Source organism: Talpa europaea, assembly GCF_964194135.1.
Source record: "Talpa europaea genome assembly, chromosome: 7".
In the NCBI taxonomy this organism is placed as follows: Eukaryota; Metazoa; Chordata; class Mammalia; order Eulipotyphla; family Talpidae; genus Talpa; species Talpa europaea.
Window position 1 is genome coordinate 9,109,640 of NC_140074.1, and position 23,585 is coordinate 9,133,224.

General features: G+C 40.5%; 1 protein-coding gene and 1 pseudogene across 2 annotated transcripts; one reads left to right on the forward strand and one right to left on the reverse strand.

The window, feature by feature from the left end:
* Nucleotides 1-4,090: 4,090 nt before the first annotated feature.
* LOC311172804 (olfactory receptor 1J4-like) lies at nucleotides 4,091-5,032 on the reverse strand (the record flags this gene model as incomplete). Its single annotated transcript, XM_084236332.1, has 1 exon — nucleotides 4,091-5,032. The coding sequence occupies one exon, from the start codon at nucleotides 5,030-5,032 to the stop codon at nucleotides 4,091-4,093; it is 942 nt and encodes a 313-aa protein (XP_084092458.1).
* A 13,897-nt stretch (nucleotides 5,033-18,929) lies between these two features.
* LOC311173235 (olfactory receptor 1J4-like) lies at nucleotides 18,930-19,867 on the forward strand (annotated as a pseudogene). Its single transcript has one exon. The product of its transcript is annotated as an olfactory receptor 1J4-like (transcript).
* The last annotated feature ends 3,718 nt before the right edge of the window (nucleotides 19,868-23,585 follow it).

Below are 23,585 nucleotides of genomic sequence, written 5' to 3' on the forward strand. Positions count from 1 at the left end.
ATTCACAGCTGCATAGGATGTATGGAGGAAATCCTATGGGGTCCACCAAGGTCAGTGGGAACAAGAAAAAGGGACATCAGTGCCTCCCCGGTGGCGCAGCAGTTGAGCGCTGGGCTGTGAAGCTGCCCGCAGCCTCTACAGCACCGGTTCTATCCTCGGCCGCCGGCAAGGGTCCCACATGGCGCACAGACCTCTCCTGCCGCACCTGCTGCACCTCAGCAGTGTACTTCATCAGTCTGCCTGTTCTGTTCCCTGCTCTGGCTCTGGTGAATTCTCTCACCCTCCCACACTTCTGACTGTACCCAGTGCTTGTATAAATAAATAAATAAATAAATCTTTAAAAAAGAAAAAGGGACATCAGCAAGAGGGCAGAACAAGAGTTTTCTACCATTGTCACCTAACAAGTCGCAGTTTTGACAATGCCACATAAGTCAGAGTTCTGTGTGACAGTCTGGGAATTTAGTGGAGAATTTCCAGCTCATTATTAGTGGGGGAAAAAATCCAAGAATAGACACATGAGAGAGGGTAAGAACAGTTTCACTCTACGTGCATCATCCATCACCCAAATCATACAGCTCCATTCCAGGAGAGTCCTCCCCTATCCACCATTTCTCCCTTGGTGGGGAACTTAACTGAGCACCCAGTTTCCCCAGATGTGTGGGAAGCTGCCCAAGGGGCCCACTTTATTCATGTTTCCTGCAAAGTTGTGTGACCTAGGAGGTTAATGGGTGGGGGAGGGTCTGGGAGCACAGAAATCAGAATTCAGATCTCCATCAAGGAATGGAATTAACAGTTTTGCAGTTCCTCTTACTAACAACTTCATGGAGTCCATTGGAAAGTTAACCCACAAATCTCCAGGGAACTTCGAATGTGACCCCAGTTGGCCCACATTCACCTTCAACACTTCACGAACCTCATCCCCTGCCTTCCTGCTCTTGGGATTGACCTCTAAGCACATACTTCCACGAACATTAAGTGCAAACCTTTGCAGATGACTGGCAAGCCTGTGCAATAAACAGCCCCACTGGGTGGAGCGATGGCTCTCCTGAGTGTGCCATATCCCAAGGCTTATAGAAACACAAAAAGACACAAAACACCCTAAAACAAAAAGCAGTTGGTTAAAAGGACAGACATAGTTGCAAAAATCTCTATTGGCTTCTCTGTGCCTGGAAGTTTGAATGAGCTCTCTGGGGTCGGGGGAACAAACAGGATGAGCAGTTAGAACAGGTGACAGGAAACAGGAAGTGGGGTGGGGCGGCAACAAGGATGGGCCTCTGTGTAGTTTTCCATGTGGGAATCTCTGACCTGCCACCTGATGAACACAGAACTCAATGTGAGACAGTTGTACTTGGAGAAAAATTCCTTCCTTCAGAAAGTGTCTCCATGGGCACAAGGGGTGTCCCTGGTGGCACAAGGGGTTAATTAAGCAAGAACTATGAAGCTATCCTCACCCTCTGCAGCATGGGTTCTATCCCTGGCTGGCCAGGGAGCTACCAATAGGGTGCAGCAGATCTCTCCTGCTTCACCCGCTGCTCCTCTCAGCAGTGTATCTCAGTAGATCCGCCTGTTCTGTTCCCCATTGTCTCTAATGAATCCTCTCACCCCCTGCACCTCTGGCTTGTACCCCAGTTCTTATATACATAAATAAATCTTTTTTTAAAAAAAAGTGTCCCCAGTCTCCCCTTCATGTTTCTTGGGCTTCTGACACATTCATATTCATGAACCAGTAAAAATAGTCCTAAATATGTGTGCACTTAATAATAGAACTCCAGATATTTAAATCAAAAACTGATAGAATTTGAAGATAACAGATAACTTTACAATCACTATCATCTGTAGTTCAATACTCCCCTAAATACTTAAGAGAAAAAGAAGATAGAACATTGTAAGATATAGAAAATTTGAATATTAGTTAAGCAATAAAACTATAAAGTCTGTCATTGACATTTATAGAATACACTGACCCCCAAAGAGCAGCATCTTTTTGAATGCCTGTGCCCTTCCGTTTTGGGTGTTGTATGTAAGGGACTTGGGAGTCATAGCTCTGTACCCTGAAAAAATTTTCTGTTCTTTTGTTTTAAAGATTTATTTATTTATTTAATATGTTATTTTATATAATTCTTTTTTTTTACTTTTATATTCCCCATACAATTGCAACCCCCTTATTTTGACTCCAATCCCTCCTTTCCCCACCCCCCCATAGTGTGTCTCTGGTTCATAGTTGTTTGTTGATTTTGATTTTTTCTTTCTTATAGTTATTCTTTTTCCTGGTCCCTTATTTTGGTTTTCTAGATTCCTGCTATGAGTGAGACCATCCAGTATTTTTCTTTTTGTTTCTGGCTTATTTCGCTGAGCATGATTCCTTCCAGCTCCATCCATGTTGCTGCAAATGGCATGACTTTATCTTTTATGATTGCTGAGTAATATTCCGTGGTGTATATGTACCACATCTTCTTGATCCATTCATCTGTTTGGGGGCATTTGGGTTGTTTCCAAAGCTTATCTATTGTAAACAGTGCTGCTATAGACATAGGGATGCAGGTGCCCTTTGGAATTAATGTTTTAAAGATTTATTTATTTATGCATACAAGAACTAGGGTACAGGCCAGAGGTGCAGGGAGTGAGAGGAATCACCAGAGACAGAGTGGGGAGCAGAACAGGCAGAGCTACTGAAATACACTGCTGAGGGGAGCAGCGGGCAAGACAAGAGAGATCTGCTGCGCCATGTGGGTAGCTCCCAGGCCAGGGATGGAATTTGTGCTGCAGAGGCTGCAGATAGCTTCCCTGTGTTGTACTTAACCCCTTGCACCACCAGGGAGACCTCCTGAAAAATTTTTCAACATTGTAAGGGGGGTTAAAAACTTCCTCAGACACACAAAAATTGAAGGAATTTGTTGCCAGTAGATCTGCCTTACAAGAAGTGTTAAAAGTTCTTTAGAGGTAAGGAAGGTAATACAGATCAGAATCTCAGTTTACATAAAAAAGGAGCTTTGGGGAAGGAATAAGTAAAAGTATATAAAGCATTTATTTATTTTTATTCTTTCAAGTTGTAAAAGATTATATTATCCTAAATATAATGGTAGCAATGACTCAATTTTACTTATGTGCATATTTTATGTATTACTATATGAATATGCTTATATATGCTCTGTACAGTGAAATGAATGCTAGTAGTGATAACAGGGAAGGGAAGAAGAAATTGGGTTTATTGAATTATTACTAGGAAGACACACCATATTCTATTATAAAACTGATCTCAATACATTTAATAGTATTTAAATCATATAATGTAGGCTTTCTAAGCACAATGCACCTAAATTAGACATCAATAGTATAAAGATATCTAGAAAAGGCCCAAATATTTGGTAACAAAATAACACAACCCTTGAGCCAATGAGGAAATAAAAAGGGAAATCAGAAATTATTATGAAATGAATGAAATAAAAACATAACCTATCAACATGTGGAGTTCTCCTAACATAATGCATACAGGAAATTTTTATCACTAAACTAAAATTTCTAGGAGAAAACTATTTTATCCTTCCTCTTATTCCCCAGAACCTAGAAAACCAGCTGGCACATAGTGATCATGCAGCCAGTATTTTTGTGTGCATGAATTATGAACTTGTGCATTTATTAGAAGTGGGTATCTTCAGACCTGCATCAAACAGACAGATGTAAGCTATTCTGAACACATCCAACTTTCCTCTTTGAAATGGAAGCCTGAAACCTGGTGTCATTTATTTTCAGAGAGGTGGTGATGTGCTTTGTTATCTAGCAAGGACTCATCTCCTCCTGGAACAGAGACAACAGTGCCACCGTCACGCACGGTCAGCCCCACCACTGAGTTAGGAGCTCAGAAGTTTGGGAAAAAAAAACAAAAAACCAATGTGTGTCATGGGCAATTCCATAGTTAAGGTTGTGTAAGAGTAGACAGATGATAAGTATCACTACGGGCAAGGGACTGGATCCATGACATGACCCCCCCTTTCAAGAGCAGCTGAAGGTATTGGGACGTGGGCGGTCAGCACACAAGTTATGGGGAATATCTTGACAAGGTCAGTCGTGGAAGAGCATGGTCAGGTGACTCTCACCTGGCAGCAGGGACATCTTTTCTGCAAAGGGCCCTCACAGCCAATTTGATGTCTTTGTTCCGTAGGCTGTAGATGAAGGGGTTCAGCATGGGGGTCACCACTGTATACATCAAGGAGGCAATCATGTCTGCATCATTGGAGTTGCTTGAGGAGGGGGCAAAGTAGACCGCCATGATTGTTCCATAGAAGAGAAACACCACAGAGAGGTGAGAGCCACAGGTGGAGAAGACTTTGGTGATGCCTTTGGTAGAGGGGACTCTCAGGATAGAAGCCCCAATGCAGCCATAAGACACCAGGATGCCACTCAATGGAATGATGACAAACACAGCCCCAGAAATGAATATAACCAAGTCATTGACAGAGGTGTTTGAGCAGGACAGCTTGACCAGGATGGGGAGACTACAGAAAAAGTGGGGGATGATGTTGTCAGCACAAAATGACAGCTCAGTCAGGAGAACAGTGTGGGACAAGGCACTGCCACAGGAGATGACCCAAGAGCCCGCCACCAGCAGCAGGCACAGCTCCTCCCTCATCATGATGGTGTAGTGGAGGGGGTGACAGATGGCCACATACCTGTCATAGGCCATCACTGCAAGAAGCAGATTGTCCACACAACCACAAACCAAATAAAAATACATCTGTGAGATACACCCTGGATAGGAGATTGACAGGTCCTGAGTCTGCATGTTCCACAGCAGCTTTGGGACAGTGACAGATGAGAAGGAGACATCAGTGAGGGCCAAGTGGCTGAGGAAGAAGTACATGGGGGTGTGGAGGCGCGAGTCCAGCCTGATGAGCAGGATGATGAGCAGGTTCCCCAGCACCGTGGTCAGGTACATGCCCAGGAACAGGGCGAAGAACAGACCCCGCTGCTCTGGACGGATGGGGAGCCCCAGGAGGAGGAACTCGGACACGCTGCTCTGGTTCTCCCAACGCATGTTGCTTTACTGTCTTCTGGGGTAGAGGGAAGTAGGAGATGTGAGGATCTTAGAAACCGTGACATAGCAGGGACAGATGGTCACATAGCATGTGAGTGACGGTGTTTCTGCAGACACACCATGATGCTCTCTCACCTGCTGGGGCCTCATCCAGCCTGGACACTGATGCTGTCATGTAGACAAATATGTGACCTAAAGCCCCCCAATGTTAATCAGGGTTAGTATCTTTTTTAACATACATAGATGCTGAGTTAGGCGCTAGAGAGATTGTAGTAAATAAGCCACCGCCCTTCCTTTGGGGAGTCCATTTTTCAAGGCGCATTCTCATGGAGTAGTGATTAAGAGCATACTAAAATATAATTGAGTGATTCATGTTGTACAAACAAACAATGAAGGTAAATTTTAGTAGGTGATGGATATGTCTCCTGCTTGTGGTGAAAGGCTCCCGTGTGTCTGCCTGTATCCAAACTCATCAAATTGTATATATTCTGTGGATTTATGAATATTAATTACACTACAATAGATTTGCTTGAAAAAATACAAAATCACCACATCTAGTTGGCCAGACAACTTCCAAACCACACACAGCCAAACAAGCTCTACTGTGCACACGGACAGTCACGTCAGATACACCACACAGTTACCATGAAGAGGTGCAGCACGAACACAGCAGCACAGGCACCTGCGGCATGCAAGCCAGTCCAGCCCCTTGGTCTAGATCAGCATGGACTAGGTGCTCACGTGATGGGAAACACTCCTATGTGCCCTGACCACAGCAGCACAGCCTCCGGTGACCCCTGAGGACCTGAAGTGCAGCTCGTGCAGGTGAGGCTGGCGCCTCAGTTTTAATTCTTTCTAGTTAATTATGATACAGCTCCGTGTGTGTGATAGGGCGTGTGTGAGTCAGACACCCACTAAAACACTTGGCTCTACAAGCTACATAAACACATTCTCTCTCTCTCTCTCTCTCTCTCTCTCTCTCTCTCTCTCTCTCTCTCTCTCTCTCTCTTTCTCCTCTTCTTATTAAATACTCCTCTCACCACATGATGATCCCCACCTTGCTCTAATCTGGAACAACTCTTCCTCATCCTGGCTGCTGAACCCGCATCTCTTATGCCTCCGTGGTCTAAGGATCTTTTACACCTTCCATGCCTATTCACTAGCACCACACAGTGAGCAGGAAGATCCACATTTACCAACACAAACACAAATCACACCCAGGGGAACACAACCCCAACCTCTGGTTAGAAAAGAAATCAGAACTAATTGCCCAATTAGTTGCCTTCCTCTTGAGAGGATCCTGTGCAGGGGCCAAAGGGACTAAACTCAGGCATCCCAGGGGGAGGTGTCCCTAATGTCAGTGACATGCTCCCTCCCTCTGCCTGTCATGAGGAGGAGGAGAGGTTGTGAACCTGAAGAGCCCAGCAATGGAACGGGCCTCTCCACACATCCCAGAATGGCCCAGACAGGGTAGTACCAGCCCGTGTAGACCCACACCAGGGACCCCAACCTCCAGGACAGCACACTCTCCACTGGTCCCAAGACCTGGGGCTCTCTACTCCCTTGAGAGGCCTGCAGAGCAGGAGGCGAGATTAGTTTAACTGAAAATCATGGAATTGAACACTGGTTAATTATATGGTATGTAAATTGTATCTCAATACAGATGCTGATTAAAAGGAAAAAAATGAAGAAAAAATAAAGAACATTAGTAAATACATAAGTTAACACTAAAAAAACAACAAATTTGGTAAGTCTTTAGTTATGCTAAGAAAAACATAAGGTTAAAATAACAAGATGAAGTATAAAAGAGGAATGTTACCACTATTATTACAAAGATTTTAGTTATTATTAAGGAAATACTATAAGTAAATTCTTTTATATACGAACTAGTTTGATCTTTGGATAAAATGAGCACACTCCTGGAAAAACATTAATAAATAAAAGAATTGAGGGTAAATAGAACATCCTAGTTGACTAACTGAACAAGAAACTAAATGAATAATTTAAGCTTTTCAAAAAAGAAGAGGCTTAGCACAGATTCACTGGAGAATTCCACCAAAGATTTAAAGTAGAAGTTCCAAGCCTTCATAAGTGCTTCCACAAAAATCAGGAGAAAGGTAGAATTCACAATTCATTCTATGAGGTCAGGTATCAAAGACATACAAAATAATAGGAGAGGCGTATGACACACAAATACACTATATGTATATAGAAACACACTTTTCAGTAAAATAGTAACAAACTGCCTGCAGTCGTATATAAAAAGGACTACTTACAATGATCAAGTGGGATTTGTTCTAGGGTTGGAAGGTTTGCTTAACATTGAAAGTTAATTAATATACTATATTAATACAATAAGAGACAAAAACACATGATCATCTCACTAAATAGAGAAGCAATTAATAAAATTTGATACATGTTTGTTATTTAAACCTCTCGACAAATTAGGAGGAGGAGGAGACTTTCTCAACCCTTGGGCATCTACCAAGAACCTTCTAGTACACTAGTGAACAGTTAGAGGTGGAAGGTGATTCCCATAAAATGGACAACAAAACAAGTTTTTCTGCTCACTGAACATTGCATTTCAGGTGCTAGTTGGTGCAATAAGACTTAAATAGTTATCCATATTGGAAAGGAAGTAAAGCTATATCTAGGCCACAGACTAGATGACCATGTATGTAGAAAATCCAAAGAAATCCACAAAGGAAACATAAGAACTAATGAAGAGTGATGTCAGTGTGATGGTGAATAGGAGAATTTGTCGGTTGTCCACCAACAAGACATCTTATATATAATATTCAAACATCATTTTCTGAATCTGTGGCATTTTTTCATTTGTAACGGTGTCTCAGAGCAAATGTTTTGAACTTCAATGAAGTCCAATTTATCATTTATTCTCTATGGATCATCTAATCAATTTTGGCTGACCCCAAGGAAGCAAATATTTTCTCCTTTTTCTTTTGTTCTAAAGTTTTGTAGTGTTCCCTCTTACTTTTAAGTATTTGACCCAGTGTCAATTAACTCAATCACTGTTAACTAGTAGGGTATGACAGTCTCTGTTGCTTCACATACTCATCAGAATTTAGTGCAGTGATCAATGTTTCAGTTTTGGCTACTCTAGTAGGCATATATAGTATCTCAGTCTCATAATTCATACTTTCTTGATGACATATGTCGAACATATTTTTATGCACTTATTTGTCATCTGTATATCTTCTTCTTTTTTTTTTTTTTTAGGGTCCCTGTGTTATTTTTGGATCAAATTGTTTTCTGATTGTTGAATTTTAAGTGTACATTGTATATGTTATCAGATGTTAGTTTTGCAAGTATTTTCTCCACATTTGTGTCTTGTCTTCCCTTTCTCTTGATATGTGCCTTTGCAGAGCAGAAATTTTTAATTTTCCTAAATCTAACTTACGAATTTTTTTTTCATGCATGGTGCCTTTGGTGTTGTACCTAAAATTTCACAGCCATATCCAAGTTCATCTAGGTTTATCTCCCTTTTTATCTTTTAGGAACTTCCTATTTTTGTGGCTACTTTTGTCTATGATCTATCCCCATGGGGCTCCCATTCCATGGGCACTTCCCATCTGTGAAGTCTTTGTCTTTGATTTGTGGGGATGTGCTTCACCGGGAACACAGGTGTGGTCACCTGATATTAGAGCACGATGGCTGCTTGGTAATAATCTTAGGTTTTCATTCTTAAATTTTGGATTTTCTTTTGGGGCAACAAAAGGGGCTATTCTTAAATTCAGGAGCAATTGACCACAATTATGGAGAACTATTTAACAGTAGTGCTTAATTGATAAATGATAACATTAAGCAGGCAATTGAATCTCTGCCTTATCATTAGTAAACAGAGCAGGGTAATCAAGAGCTCTGACATTGACTCAGCAAGCAATCTTGACCAGCAGCCATGTTGAGGAGGATAAAAGAAAACAACGTGGATGAGAGGGGAAGGCAATAAAGAATTTCACTTACCATCTTGGGATCAGTTGTAGCAATTGTACTTTATCCACCAACTTTCCATTTTAAATTGTATGCATAGAGTATGTCGCTGACTACCACCCTCCATGCTCAGTGTGGGGCACAAGCAGATATGATGTGGACCATAGCTGCTGCTCAGCCTGAAGCTTCTTATCCCCGCTGAGTTTATTGGATGCTGCATTAGATAGTTTTCAGCAAACTTCTCACAGATTCTATTGGAAATTCTTCCATTTTTCCTTTCTATGTAAAGGATTTCTAGAACTGAAAAAAATTACAGATATCCAGTCAGTGGAGATGTCAGTTAACACATGTTAAACAAAGAAACCGAATTGACTGATGTACTGAAATTTGAATCATATAATTTTGTTGTTCTGTTGCAGGACAAATTGGGTCTTTCTGGGAGTTGGAGTTGGTTCTTACTAAGAGCTGAAGAATTAAAAATCAATTCATTCATTCATTCTCTAACAATCTTTTATCAATGTCAGTGATTCTAGATATAATTTATCTTTTGTAATTGTCTAGATATAATTATCTTTTATACAATGATAATGATAAAAAGAACTGATATTTATTATGTGATTTGGCACAAATCATCTCATTTAATCTCAATAACTTCATGATGGCCATGCAATTACTACTGCACGTTAGCTGATCGAGACAAGCTTGAGAGGATACTCTGTTTGCTCAGGGTCAACAAGTATTGACTGGCATAGCCCAGATTCAATTTTCTCTGTATACTGAGCCAATCTCTCCACTCTGTAATCTCATAGAAAAGGCATCCCTCCATGCCCTGAAGTCTCTCTCAGTGTAGAGAAGGGTCTTGCAGATGTAGAGTTGAAGCTAAATTTGCGCCCTCATGGTAGCAAGTGTGAGTGGTATGAAGGTTTGAGGAATCAGACTTTCTATTCCCAAGGCATAATGTGCCGTTGGGAGAGGCTAACTCAGAACATTAGCAACATGGGTGCTGGAAGATGACTTAGCCTTCTCCATGGAGCTCTGATCAGCCCAGGGGCTGCCCCCGATGCCTGGGCACCCTCTCAGGTGGTTGCAGCAGTTCAGTCCCTCCAGCCTCTGCACAGGCTCTTCCCCAAGGTCTGATAGGAGTGTGAGGCAATTAGTCTCTTTAACTGGGAGTTTAGGGATTTTTTATAAGTCCTCTCTGAGGTTTGTAATAATGCTTCCTCCTACCTACTCTCTGGAGCACCAGCAAAGACACAAAAAGTACAGGAGGCTGCGTGCTCACAAAGGCTTTCTTTGTGGTTTTATTTTGTTGTTGTTCCTGGTGTGTCAACAGAAACCAAAGACTCAAACACTGATTAGAAGATTCTTGAGCTACCAAGGAGTGGAACAGGTAATCGTGAGCCAGGAGTTCTAGGAAAGCAGAGTGTGTACCTAGAGGTCCGCGTGTGCATTCCACATGGGTCTGTTTTGTTTGCTGTGGGTATGATACATTTTCTTCATGGGTTTTTTATTTGTGTATATATGTTTGTTGTTTGTGTGAGTGACGTGTAATTGACTCACAGTTTTATTCTTTGATTACCCAGAACATATAACTCTAAAAAGGCCCCATAAGGCCAGTTAGGGCATTTTTGCATGTAATTTAGGGTTTCTTAATCAGTCCTTTTGATGTCAAATATATGCCCCACTCTCCTATAACTCCCACATTTCATCTTTGGACAGACATCATAGTTAAGTAAGTTCAATTGCAGAGACTTAAGAGGCACAGATGTGCTCGCCAATCTGGAATAGAAATTTGCTATATTTGCCCATGACCAGCAAGAGGTGAGAGGTCTTCATATCTACTCTGATGTGGGCTTGTATGAGCTTACATTTGACTCTGAGTTACATTTGCATGTCTCCCACATGTCTCAGGTATAGTGTGTGTGTGTGTGTATGTTTACAGTTTGTTTCATTTGTAGGTAGTGTTTCATTTGTAGGTACTGTGTTGGTTCCTGTGATTGAAGGCGACCTGCATGCCTCACCCACTGACAACCTTCTCCCATGCTGAGTGAGGCCATTTTCAAAGAGGACGTATGTGTGCGACTATGTATGTTCTTTGATTGCAATGATGAGTTTCTGGTATGATTTTTGTGTAATGTGACTGATCCTTTGCTTATTGTTGTTTAATAGCTATGTTTGCATATATGAGTTTACATTCAGAGTATGAGTTTATACATCTGCTATGTGATTTTTATGTGTTGCTATATGTTTTGTTTGTTTTAAGACTATACAAGGGTTTATATGGGATTATTTGTGTGCTGTGTGTTTAATCTTGTATATTATTTCTGAGTTTTTCTTTATGACTCTTTGGGCAACAGTCATATTATACTCTTTTTGCTTTATCACACTGTAGGTCACAGGCAACAGGAAATACAAATGAGCAATTGAAGCATGTGTGCAAATGTGCATATGAACTTTCTGTACATGCTATAAGGGCTTCTCATTTGCCCTTATGAACTCAAATATTTCTTAAAGATTATATTTATATATGCATGCAGGAACTGGGGTGTAGGCCAGAGGTGCAGGGGATGAGAGGATTCACCAGAGACAGAGTGGGGTGCAGAACAGCGAGTCCACTGAAATACACTGCTGAGGGGAGCTGTAGATGACACAGGAAAGGTCTGCAGGGAGAAATCCTATTGTGAAAAAATAAACAAAGATGTTTAAAATTATCAATAAATAAAACATTGAACAAAATAGCAGTCACTTTTATTTTCTCATAGTTACGGGTATAGTGATACTATTTATTTGTGGTGTTGCCTTGAAAGTGTATGTACACTTAAAACAGGGCCTGGTACTAATTATTATTATTATTTTTTAAAATAATAAATTTTATTTTTATATTCCCCCATACAATTGCAAACCCCCCATTCTGACCCCAATCCCTCCCCTCCCGCCCCTCACCCCCCAAAAAGTGTCTCTGGCTCATAGTTTTTGTTGATTTTGATATTCACTTTCTTATAGCTATTCATTTTCCTGGTCCCTTATTTAAGTTTTCTAGATTCCTGCTATGAGTGAGACCATCCGGTATTTTTCTTTTTCTTTTTGGCTTATTTCGCTGAGCATGATCCCTTCCAGCGCCATCCATGTTGCTGCAAATTGCATGTGTTTATCTTTTTTGAATGCTGAGTAATATCCCATGGTATATATGTACCACATCTTCTTGATCCAGTCATCTATTTTTGGGCATTTGGGCTGTTTCCAAAGCTTAGCTACTGTAAATAGTGCTGCTATAAACATAGGGGTGCAGGTTTTCTTTAGAATTGATGTTTCTGTGTCCTTTGGGTAAATACCTAGGAGTGGAATTGCTGGATCATATGGAAGCTCTATGTTTAGTAGGTCCAGAAATCTCCACACAGCTCACCATAGTGGTTGGACAAGTTGGCACTCCCACCACAGTGTAGAAGAGTTCCTTTTTCTCCACACCCTCGCCAGCATTTGTTGTTGCTAGTTTTTTTAATATGTGCCATTCTCACTGGTGTAAGATGGTATCTCATGGTAGTTTTGATTTGCATTTCCCTGATTACAAGTGATGTTGAACATTTTTTCATATGCCTGTTGGCCATTTGCATTTCCTCTTCAGAGAAGTTTCTTTTTAGCTCTTCTGCCCATTTTTTGACTGGATTATTTTCTTTGTTATTGCTGAGTCTCATCAGCTCTTTGCAGATTTTTGTGATCAGTCCTTTATCATTAGTGTTGGGTGCAAAAATGTTCTCCCAGTTGGTGGGGTTTCTCTTTGTTTTTATTATTGTCTCTTTTGCTGTGCAGAAGCTCTTTAATTTGATGTAGTCCCAGCTGTTTATCTTTGCCTTCACAATCACTGCTTTGGGTGATGTGTCTGTAAAGATGTCTTTGATGTGAATATCACGTAGTTTTTCGCCTATATTTACTTCTATGTATTTTATGGTTTCAGATCTTATGTCTAGTTCTTTAATCCATTTTGAGTTGATTTTTGTGTATGGTGTGAGGTAGTGGTCAAGCTTCATTCTTTTGCATGTAGCGACCCAGTTTTCCCAGCACCATTTATTGAACAAACTTTCTTTCCTCCAATGCATAGTCTTTGCTCCTTTGTCAAAGATTAGTTGACCATAAATCTGTGGGTTTATTTCTGGATTTTTCTATTCGATTCCATTGGTCTGTATGTCTGTCTTGTTCCAATACCATGCAGTTTTGATGATTATGGCTTTGTAGTAGAGTTTGAAGTCTGGGAGTGTGATGCCTCCATTCCCTTCTTTTTTTTTCAGGAGAGCTTTGGCTATTCGGGGTTTTTTGTGATTCCATATGAATTTCATCAATATTTGTTCTATTTCTTTGAAGAATGACATTGAAATTTTGATTGGAATAGCATTGAACCTGTACATTGCTTTTGGTAGGATGGCCATTTTAATAATGTTTATTCTTCCAATCCATGAGCAGGGGATGTCTTTCCATTTCTTTGTGTCTTCTTCTATTTCTTTTAACAGTGTTTTATAGTTTTCTTTGTATAGGTCCTTTACCTCTTTTGTTAGATTTATTCCCAAATATTTGATTTTTTTTGTTTCGATAATAAAAGGGATTTTTTTTTATTTCTTCTTCTTCAGATTTATTGTTTGTGTATAGGAAGGCTACTGACTTTTGCGTGTTGATTTTGTATCCTGCCACTTTACTGAATTGATTGATGAGTTGAATTAGTTTTTCTGTGGAGTTTTTAGGGTTCTCTATGTATACTATCATATCATCTGCAAATAGTGATAGTTTGACTTCTTCTTTTCCTATTTGGATTCCTTGTATGTCTTTCTCTTGTCTTATTGCTCTGGCTAGGACTTCCAGTATATATATTGAAAAGCAGTGGTGAGAGTGGACATCCTTGTCTTGTTCCAGATCTTAATGGAATTGCTTTCAGCTTTTCACTATTGAGAATGATACTGGCTGTTGGCTTGTCATAGATGGCCTTTATGATGTTGAGGTATGTTCCTTGTATCCCAAGAATTTCAAGGGCTTTTATCATGAATGGGTGTTGCACTTTGTCGAAAGCTTTCTCAGCATCTATTGATATTATCATATGGTTTTTATATTTCTTTTTGTTGATGTGTTGGATAACATTGATTGATTTTCGGATGTTAAACTATCCTTGTGTCCCTGGAATGAATCCTACTTGGTCGTGGTGAATTATCTTATGGATACATTGTTGGATTCTGACAGCTAAAATTTTATTGAGGATTTTTGCATCAGTGTTCATTAGGGAGATTGGCCTGTAGTTTTCCTTTTTTGCGTTGTCCTTATTCGGTTTTGGTATTAGTGTAATGTTGGCTTCATAGAACGTGTGTGGTATTGTCCCTTCCTTCTCAATTTTTTGGAAGAGTTTGTGAAGGATAGGCACTAATTCGTCTCTGAATGTTTGGTAGAATTCATTTGTAAATCCATCAGGTCCTGGGCTTTTGTTTTTGGGGAGGTTTTTGATTACCATTTCAATTTCGCTAATTGTAATTGGTCTGTTTAGGTGTTCTATTTCTTCTTTATCTAGCTTTGGGTGATTGTAGAGTTGTAGGAATTTGTCCATCTCCTCTAGATTGTTGAACTTGTTTCCATAGAACTGTTCATAGTAGTTACTGATTATTCTTTTGTTTCTGCTGTGTCCGTTGTGATTTCTCCTCTTTCATTTATGATCCTGTTTATTTGTGCTTTCTCCCTTTTTTCCTTTGTGAGCCTGGCTAGGGGTTTGTCTATTTTATTGATTTTTTCAAAGAACCAGCTCTTGGTTTCATTAATCTTTTGGATTGGTTTTTTAGTTTCAATTTCATTTATTTCTGCTTTGGTTTTTATTATTTCTTTTCTTCTATTGGTTTTGGGGTTTTTTTGTTGTTCTTTTTCTAGATATCTGAGCTTCGAGATTAGGTTGTTTCTTTGAGTTCTTTCTTGTTTTTTGATGTGAGCTTCTATTGCTATATATTTTCCTCTTATTACTGCTTTTGCTGCATCCCATACATTTAGGATATTGGTGTCCTCCTTGTCATTCAATTCAAAGAATTTTTTAATTTCTTCTTTGATCTTCTCGTTAGTCCAGTGGTCTTCCAGTAGTGTGGTTTTTAATCTCCATGAGGTAGGATAGTTCCTTGCCTTCTTTTTATGGTTTATTTCTAGTTTGATGCCTTCATGGTCAGAAAAGATGGTTGGTATGATTTCAATCTTGGTGTATCTGTTGATGTTTGTCTTGTGCCCCAGGATGTGTTCGATCCTGGAGAATGATCCATGTGCGCTTGAGAAAAATGTGTACTCCGTTTTTTGGGGGTTTAGTGTTCTATTGATGTCTGTTAAGCCCAAATGCTCTAGGTCCTTATTTAGAGCTTTAGTTTCTTTACTTATTTTTTGTCTTGTTGATCTATCCATTGTTGATAGTGGTGTGTTGAAGTCTCCCACTGCGTAGGTGTTTTCTGTGATGACTATTTTCAGAGAGGACAACAATTGTCTGACATATTTTGGTGCTCCTTCGTTTGGTGCGTATATGTTAATGAGTGTTATTTCTTCTTGAAGTATTGTGCCCTTGATCATAATGTAGTGACCATTAGGGTCTCTTTTTATCTTTTTGAGTTTGAAATCTGTTTTATCTGATATAAGTATAGCTGTTCCTGCTTTCTTTTTTGGTCCATTCGCTTGTAGGATTGTTTTCCATCCTTTAACTTTGAGCCTATTTTTATCTTTTGTAGCTAAATGTGTTTCCTGGAGACAGCAAAAGGTTGGGTTTTGTTTCTTAATCCAGGCTGCAACTCTGTGTCTTTTTATTGAAGAGTTTAGTCCATTTACATTTAGAGTTAATATTGATATGTTCTGTATTTGCCATTGTGTTTGTCTTTCCTTTTATTTTATTTATTTTTTCTTTTAATAACTTTTTTTTTTGGTCTTCTTTCATTGTTATTCGTCCCTCTGAAGTTCTGGCTTTAGGATTCCTTGTAGTATTTTTTGGAGTGGGGGTTTAGTCGTAATGAAATTCTGGAGTTTCTCTTTGTCTGGGAAGGTCCTTATTCTTTCTTCATAGAGGAAGGAGAGCTTTGCGGGATTGAGTATTCTTGGTTGGCATCTGTTTTCTTGGAGTCTGTTGACTATGTCCCTCCACTCTCTCCTTGCCCGTAGTGTGTCTTCAGAAAAGTCTGATGTCAGCCTGATTGGTTTTCCTTTGAATGTTATCTGTTTCTTCCCTCTTGTCAGCTTCATTATTTTTTCCTTGTCCTGGATTCTTGGGAGCTTTACTATTATGTGTCTTGCTGTATTTTTCCTTTCGTCATGGAAGTTTGGTGTTCTTCTTGCTTCTTGTATATCAATTTTCAGCTCCTTCTTCGCGTTTGGGAAGTTCTCTTCAATTATCTCCTGGAATATTTTCTCTGTTCCTACATCTCTCTCCTCTCCTTCTGGAATTCCTATAACTCTTATGTTTCCTTTCCTCATGGAGTCAGATAGCTCCTGAAGTCTTTCTTCGTTCTTTTTCCTTCGTACTTCTCTTTCCTTTTCTGTTTTGGTTCTTTTTATTTCTGTGTCTTCAAGAGTACTTATTCGTTCTTCCATTTCATCTATTCTGCTTTCATTGCTTTTCCCAGAGTTCTTTAGTTCCTCCATTAATTCTTTGATCTCCTGCATTTCTTTTACTTCCCTCTTTAGGGACTCAGTTTCATTCTTCTGACCATTGTTTTCCCTCTTTAGGGACTCAATTTCCTTCTTCTGATCATTGTTTTCCTTTATGACTTCTGTCACTTTTTTAATCATGGCAATTTTAAATTCTCTTTCTGGAAGGCTCAGAAGTTCTTCCAAGTTACTGTCGTTGCAATCTGGGGGGTGGTTTTCTTTTTGTGGTGTGCTTCTTTCCTGAGGAGTTGTTAGGTTGCGTGTGGTTCTTCTACTCCCTACTGTCTGTTTTCTAATTTGTCGTATGCATTGGGACACTGTGTTGCTGGACTGGCCGGCATCTTGGGTGAACTTCTCCGCTCCCCTCTGGCTCCTCCAGGAGCCATCTCTGGCTTCTGGGGGAGCTTTCTGCTGGTTTTAGGCAGTCTTTACTGAAGAAATGTCCCTAATCTAAAATGGCAAAGCGGGACGCTGTCCCTGTGAATACGGTCTCAGGCACACTCTTCTGCGCGCCTGGTCTGCCCCGGACGTGGGTGCCTTCTCCCTCTGTGGGCTCAGACTGCTGTTTGGAAGGGGCCTGGCGTGGGCTAACTTCCCAGCTGGCCACTGGGTCCTCCAGAAGCCTTCTGCCCTTTTCAAGAAGTCTTTTCTTAAGAAATTTCCCTGTTCTACGGGGTGTTAGTGACTTTTTTTTCTGGTCGCTAGGTCGCGCCAGAGATCTCTCCTATTGTCCTTGGGGCCTGCTTTTTGATGACCCCCCCCCCCGTGGGACAGGGAACAGAGCAAGAATGGTAGGGTAAACCTCAACGGATTTGGGGTGCTGTGTCTGCCTTGTGCCCCACCGTCATGGAGAACCCACACCCCGAATTTCGTGCCCCGGGTCTCAGTTCCAAAGCCCTCAGGTCCAGGACGCGGGCTGTAGCCCAGTTCAGTGGCGCGGGAATGGCGCCTTTTGCACCCCGCTCCCGTGCCTGGGCACCTGGTTCCTGCTTACTCAGTGAGGGACTTTCACCTCAGTGAGGGCCTCCGCGTGTCTCCCCGCAAGCCTAGGTCGCAGGTGCGGGGACCTGGGCAGCGGCGATCCCAATCCGCGTTTGCTTTTCAAGCGCGCCAAGCGCGCCGCTTTTCCGTGCAAGCTTACCGGCAGCCCGGGGCTGTGTGCGGGTCTCCTCCAGAGTCTCTTTGTTCTCTAATGGCGCCCAGAGCTGTTTGCTCACCGCCGCGGCGAATCCTGCCTGGTACTAATTATTAAGGTTGCTTTTGAAAGTTGGATTAGTCACTTTGGAAGCACAGGATCTTTTTTTTTAAATTGTGCTATATATTTTATTGTGTTTTTTTTAATTAATTAATTTATTTTTTTGATTTTTAAAAAAATTTTATTTTTATATTCCCCATACAATTGCAACCCCCCCATTCTGACCCCAATCCCTCCCATCCTGCCCCCTACCCCCCAAAAAGTGTCTCTGGTTCATAGTTTTTTGTTGATTTTGATTTTCACTTTCTTATAGTTATTCATTTTCCTGGTCCCTTATTTAAGTTTTCTAGATTCCTGTTATGAGTGAGACCATCCGGTATTTTTCTTTTTCCTTCTGGCTTATTTCGCTGAGCATGATCCCTTCCAGCGCCATCCATGTTGCTGCAAATTGCATGTGTTTATCTTTTTTGAATGCTGAGTAATATCCCATGGTGTATATGTACCACATCTTCTTGATCCAGTCATCTATTTTTGGGCATTTGGGCTGTTTCCAAAGCTTCGCTATTGTAAATAGTGCTGCTATAAACATAGGGGTGCAGGTGTTCTGGAAGCACAGGATCTTAAATTGCTCAAAACAGGTAGGAGCCAGCCAGTGGCACTGAAAGCCTGTGATAAAGATTTAGCAATTCTGTACCCAAAAAGGGAGGTTCACATCTCTCAGTAAAGAGCGAGGTTAGAATCTGACTTGATGCAAAGATGTTAACTCTATGAATATGGAGACTGCCCATTTTTGTTAACTACTATATGTTCTATATGAGACAAAGCTGCTGTTCAATAAATAATTATTGAATAAGGAATAAATATTTCGAAAGAGAAAAGAAAAAAAGAATAAATATCCTTTGATTTCTTTGGAAATAAATTTGACTGATGGCTGGGATTGGGGATTGATGGCATACAGGAGACAGACAGAGCAGACTGATTCAAGCTACAGCAGTCATGAGAAATAGCACAAGTGGAGCTAAAATTAAGAATTTTCATACTAAAAAAGAACATTACTCAAATACTATGGCCTCTCCACTGACATTTCATTTTTCCCTAATTCACAGTAGAAACAGAAAGAGCATGAGGTGGGAGAACCAGAGCAGCGTGTCCGAGTTCCTCCTCCTGGGGCTCCCCATCCATCCAGAGAAGCGGGGCCTGTTCTTCGCCTTGTTCCTGGGCATGTACCTGACCACGGTGTTGGGGAACCTGCTCATCATCCTGCTCATCAGGCTGGACTCGTGCCTCCACACCCTCATGTACTTCTTCCTCAGCCACTTGGCCTTCTCTGATATTTCCATTTCATCTATCATGGTTCCAAAGATGCTCATGAACATGCACACTCAGCAGGTATCCATCTCCTATATGGGGTGCATTTCCTAGGTGTATTTCTTTGTGGTCTTTGCTTGTCTTGAGACTCTCCTTCTTTCAGTGATGGCCTATGACAGGTATGTGGCCATCTGTCAGCCCCTCCACTACACCACCATCATGAGGCAGGAGCTGTGTGTCTTCTTTGTAGCTGGGGGTTGGTTCTTCAGCTCCCTCCACTCTCTGTTGCACACCCTGCTCTTTGCCCGACTGTCCTTCTGTGGTGACAATACCATCCCCCATTACTTCTGTGACCTCTCTGCACTCCTGAAGATGAGCTGCTCAGACGTGTCCCTCAATGAGTTGGTCATCTTCATTGAAGGAGGATTGCTCTTTACCTTGTCTTTGGGTGGCATCCTGGGCTCTTATGTCCGTATAGGGAGGACTGTCCTGAGGGTCCCCTCCACTAAAAGTGTCTTTAAAGCCTTCTCTACCTGTGCTCCCACCTCCTCGTTGTGTCTTTATACTATGGGACCGCTGCAGGAGTTTACTTTTTCTCCTCATCATCCACCTCTAGAGACAAAGACATGATCGCCTCTGTGATGTACATGGTCGTCACCCCCATTCTGAACCCTTTCATCTACAGCCTGAGGAATAGAGATATAAAACAGGCCTTGGAGACATTTGTCAATAAGGTTAACTTCTTCAAGTGACGACCTGTAAATCATCTGATTTTAGTCACCAACACCATGAGATCTATCTCCTAAAATTATGTGAGAGGGTAGATAACTCCATGTAACTTGAAAAGAACATGCATTCTGCTATCAGAGATGTTAATGCATCAACTAGGTCAGATTTGGTAACTTGGTTTGTTAAATATTCTTTATCCACCTTACTTTTTTCTACTTTGTTTTCATCTCTTACAAGTTATATGCAAAATCTTATAAAGATATTTCACACCATTGCAAATATAAGATGTGTCAGTGTCACATATGTATTTTATCTGTTATATTATGAAGACACAGGTCTAGCTTCATGATCTGCTCCCAGTGGACTGATGTTATGTGATAAGGGCTGAGCAGGCTTGCCTCATCTTCAAGTTGATGGTTCACAGCTCTTCCCATCTCTACAATAACATGCTGGTCGATTGAAGTCAGCTATAATGGGACTACTTAACACTATGGAATTGGGAAATACTGTGATAGAGCCCGTTTTAATTTAAAAATATTTTGTAATTGTTGCTGGTGGGAGTGAAAGCTGGTCCAGCCACTGTGGAAAGCTGTCTGGAGGTTCCTCCGTCTACTGAAAATGGAGCTACCATACGATCTGGCAATTCCACTACTAGGAATCTACCCAAAGGACACAAAAACAGTGATTCAAAAGAGCACCTGTACACCTATGTTTATTGCAGCACTATTTACAATAGGTAAAACCTGGAAACAACCCAAATGCCCAAAAATAGATGACTGGATCGAGAAGATGTGGTCTATATACACAATGGAATATTATTCAGCAATCAAAAAAGATAAACTCATGCCATTCACAGCAACGTGGATGGAGCTAGAAGGAATTCTGTTCAGTGAAATCAGCCAGAAGGAAAAAGAAAAACATCGGATGATTTCGCTTATAGCAGGAATATAGGGGAACCAAATAAGACATCAGTGTTAAAAAAAAAAATACTAACAATACAAAACACAACAAAGCAAAAACAGACAATTGTAAACCAGAGACATCCTGCAGTGGAGGAGGAGGGAGAGGGATGAGAGGGAGGGAGGGAGGAGCACAGGGGACAATGGTGATGGTGCACGGGTGCCTTGGGGAAGGAGATTCTATGGGGACTCAATCTGAGAAGGTGGGGGAAAGCAAATATTGTCAAAAAAATTTTAAAAATGATAAATGTTAAAATAAAATAAAGTAAAAAAAACACACAAAAATAAATAAATATTTTGTAATCGTGATGTATATTTTCACTCCTCCACATGTGTTCATATTCCACTACCCTCCACTAAACCACCCATGTTAATGCCCTCTCTCTGATAACAACTAAATTATTTTCCCTTAGTTCAAAGATTTTTTTTTTTGCTGTATTTTATCAGTTTATGGGTTTTGGTTATTTATATTCCACATATAAATAAAACCACCCAGTATCTGCCTTTCATTTTATGACTTATTTCACTTAATATCACCACTTGAGACCATCCACTTTGCAGTGTGTAGTATTCCACTGGGCACATATCTTCTACAATTTCTTTACCTCTTTGTCTGTTGATGGGCACTTAGGTTGGCTCCATGACTGGGCACTTGTAGACAGCACTGCTATGAGTATATGGGTGCATAAGTCTTTTTGTGTTAGAGATTTCATATCTGGGGGTAAATGCCTGATGGAGATGTTGCTGGATCATACGGGATTTTCATTTTTTAAAAGATTTATTTATTTATGCATACAAGAGCTGAGAGGCATGGGAGAGGTGTGGGAGGCCAGAGGTGTAGGAGGTGAGAGAATTCACCAGAGAGAGTGGGGAACAGAACAGGCAGATTGACTGAACTACATCACTGAGGAGAGCAGCAGGCGAGCCATGAGAAGTCTACTATGCCATCTGGGTAGCTCACTGGCCAGGGTTCGAACTCGTGTTGTAGAGGCTGCGGATTGCTTCATATGTTGCGTGTTAACCCCTTGGGCCACCAGGGAGGCCCAGATTTTCATTTTTCTTTTCTTTTTTATTTAAGTTTTTTTTTAAAAGATTTATTTTTATTTATACAAGAGGTGGGATACAGGCCAGAGTCGTGGAAGGGTGAGAGGATTCACCAGAGACAGAGCGGGGAGCAGAACAGGCAGACGGGCTGAAAGCACTGCAGAGGGGAGCAGCAGGCAAGACAGGAGAGGTCTACCTCACCATGTGGGATTTTCCCTGGCTGGCCGGGAATAGAACCGGCCCTGCGGAGGGCTGCGGATAGCTTCACGGCGCTGCGCTCAACCCGCTGTGCAACTGGGGAGGCCCCATTTTTATTTTCTTAAGAAAGCTCCATACCATTTCCATAGAGGCTGCACCAAGTTGCATTCTGATCATGGATGAGATTTTTTTTTTTTCCTGTCTTCACTATATTTTGTTTCCGTTCTTTTCAATATGGCCATTCTCACAAGAGTGGGGCGATATCTCATTGTGATTTTTATTTGCATTTCCTTTATTAGAAGTGAAGATGAGCTTTTTCCCTCCCATATATCTGTTGACCAGGACTATATTTTCTTTGGAAAAGTGTCTGTTGCAATCTTCTGCCCATTTTGAAGTGGGGTTATTTTAGGTTTTTGTTGTCAAGTCAAAATGGTTCTTGCATATCTTGGATATGATCCCTTATTAGTTGTGTAATATGTAAATGTATTCTCCCACTTAGTAGACTGTCTTTTTAATCTGTTACTATTTTCTTTTACTGTAAAAATGTTTTTAATTTCCTATAGTTCTAATTATTTATTTTTGTTGTATTTTCCCTTGTTGTCAGGGTCAGTTCCCTAAAGATGTCTCTATGGCTGATGTGATGACACATATCATTTCTGGTGTCTTTGTATTTTATGGTTTGGGGTCTTATATCCAAGTCTTTAATTGTTTTTCAATTTATATGATGTTTGTATTGGGTTACATTGTTGCATTTGTTTTAGGGGTTCTTGGTTCAAATCTCTACAAATATATATTTTTACACCATAACCTGGATTGTATTAAATCTATATATTTCTTTGGGTAGTTTGTCTATGTTAGTAATGTTAATTCTTCTAATCCATATTTCCTTTTTTGGTGGGGGGAGAATTGGGTGTATGCCAGAAAGTGCAGGGGTGAAAGAATTCATCAGAGATAGAGTGGAGAATCAAACAGGCAGATTAATTGAAACACAATACTAAGAGCAGCAGCAGATGAGGCAGGATGGATCTGCTGTGCCCCAATCCATAATTCTCTGAATAATAACTTATAGTTTTTATTATAAGGTATTATAATGTTTTCATAATAAGGTATTATACAATAATACCTTATAGTTGTCATTTCCTTCACCTCCTTTGTTATGTTTCCTCCTAGGTATTCTATTCTTTCTGTGTAATTGTGAATGAGATGATTGTCTTCATGTTTTGCTCTTCTGATCTATTGTTTGCATATAGAACTGCAACTGACTTTTCAAATTATAAATTAACTGAGTTATTCATTCATATCAATACTATATCAACATCAATGATCATATATTTACTTCTTCTTTCTTGGAATATACATAAAGAACTAACATTAATATGTTCTTAGAGTTTTATCAGGAAATATCTCATATAACTTTAATAAAAACTTCATAATGATGGTACTCTGATTATCCGCCCTTTAAAGTGAAACAAGGTTGAAACAATTTATGAAACGAGCTTGAGATAAGTTACTTGACATGTTCAGTGCAACAATGAATGAC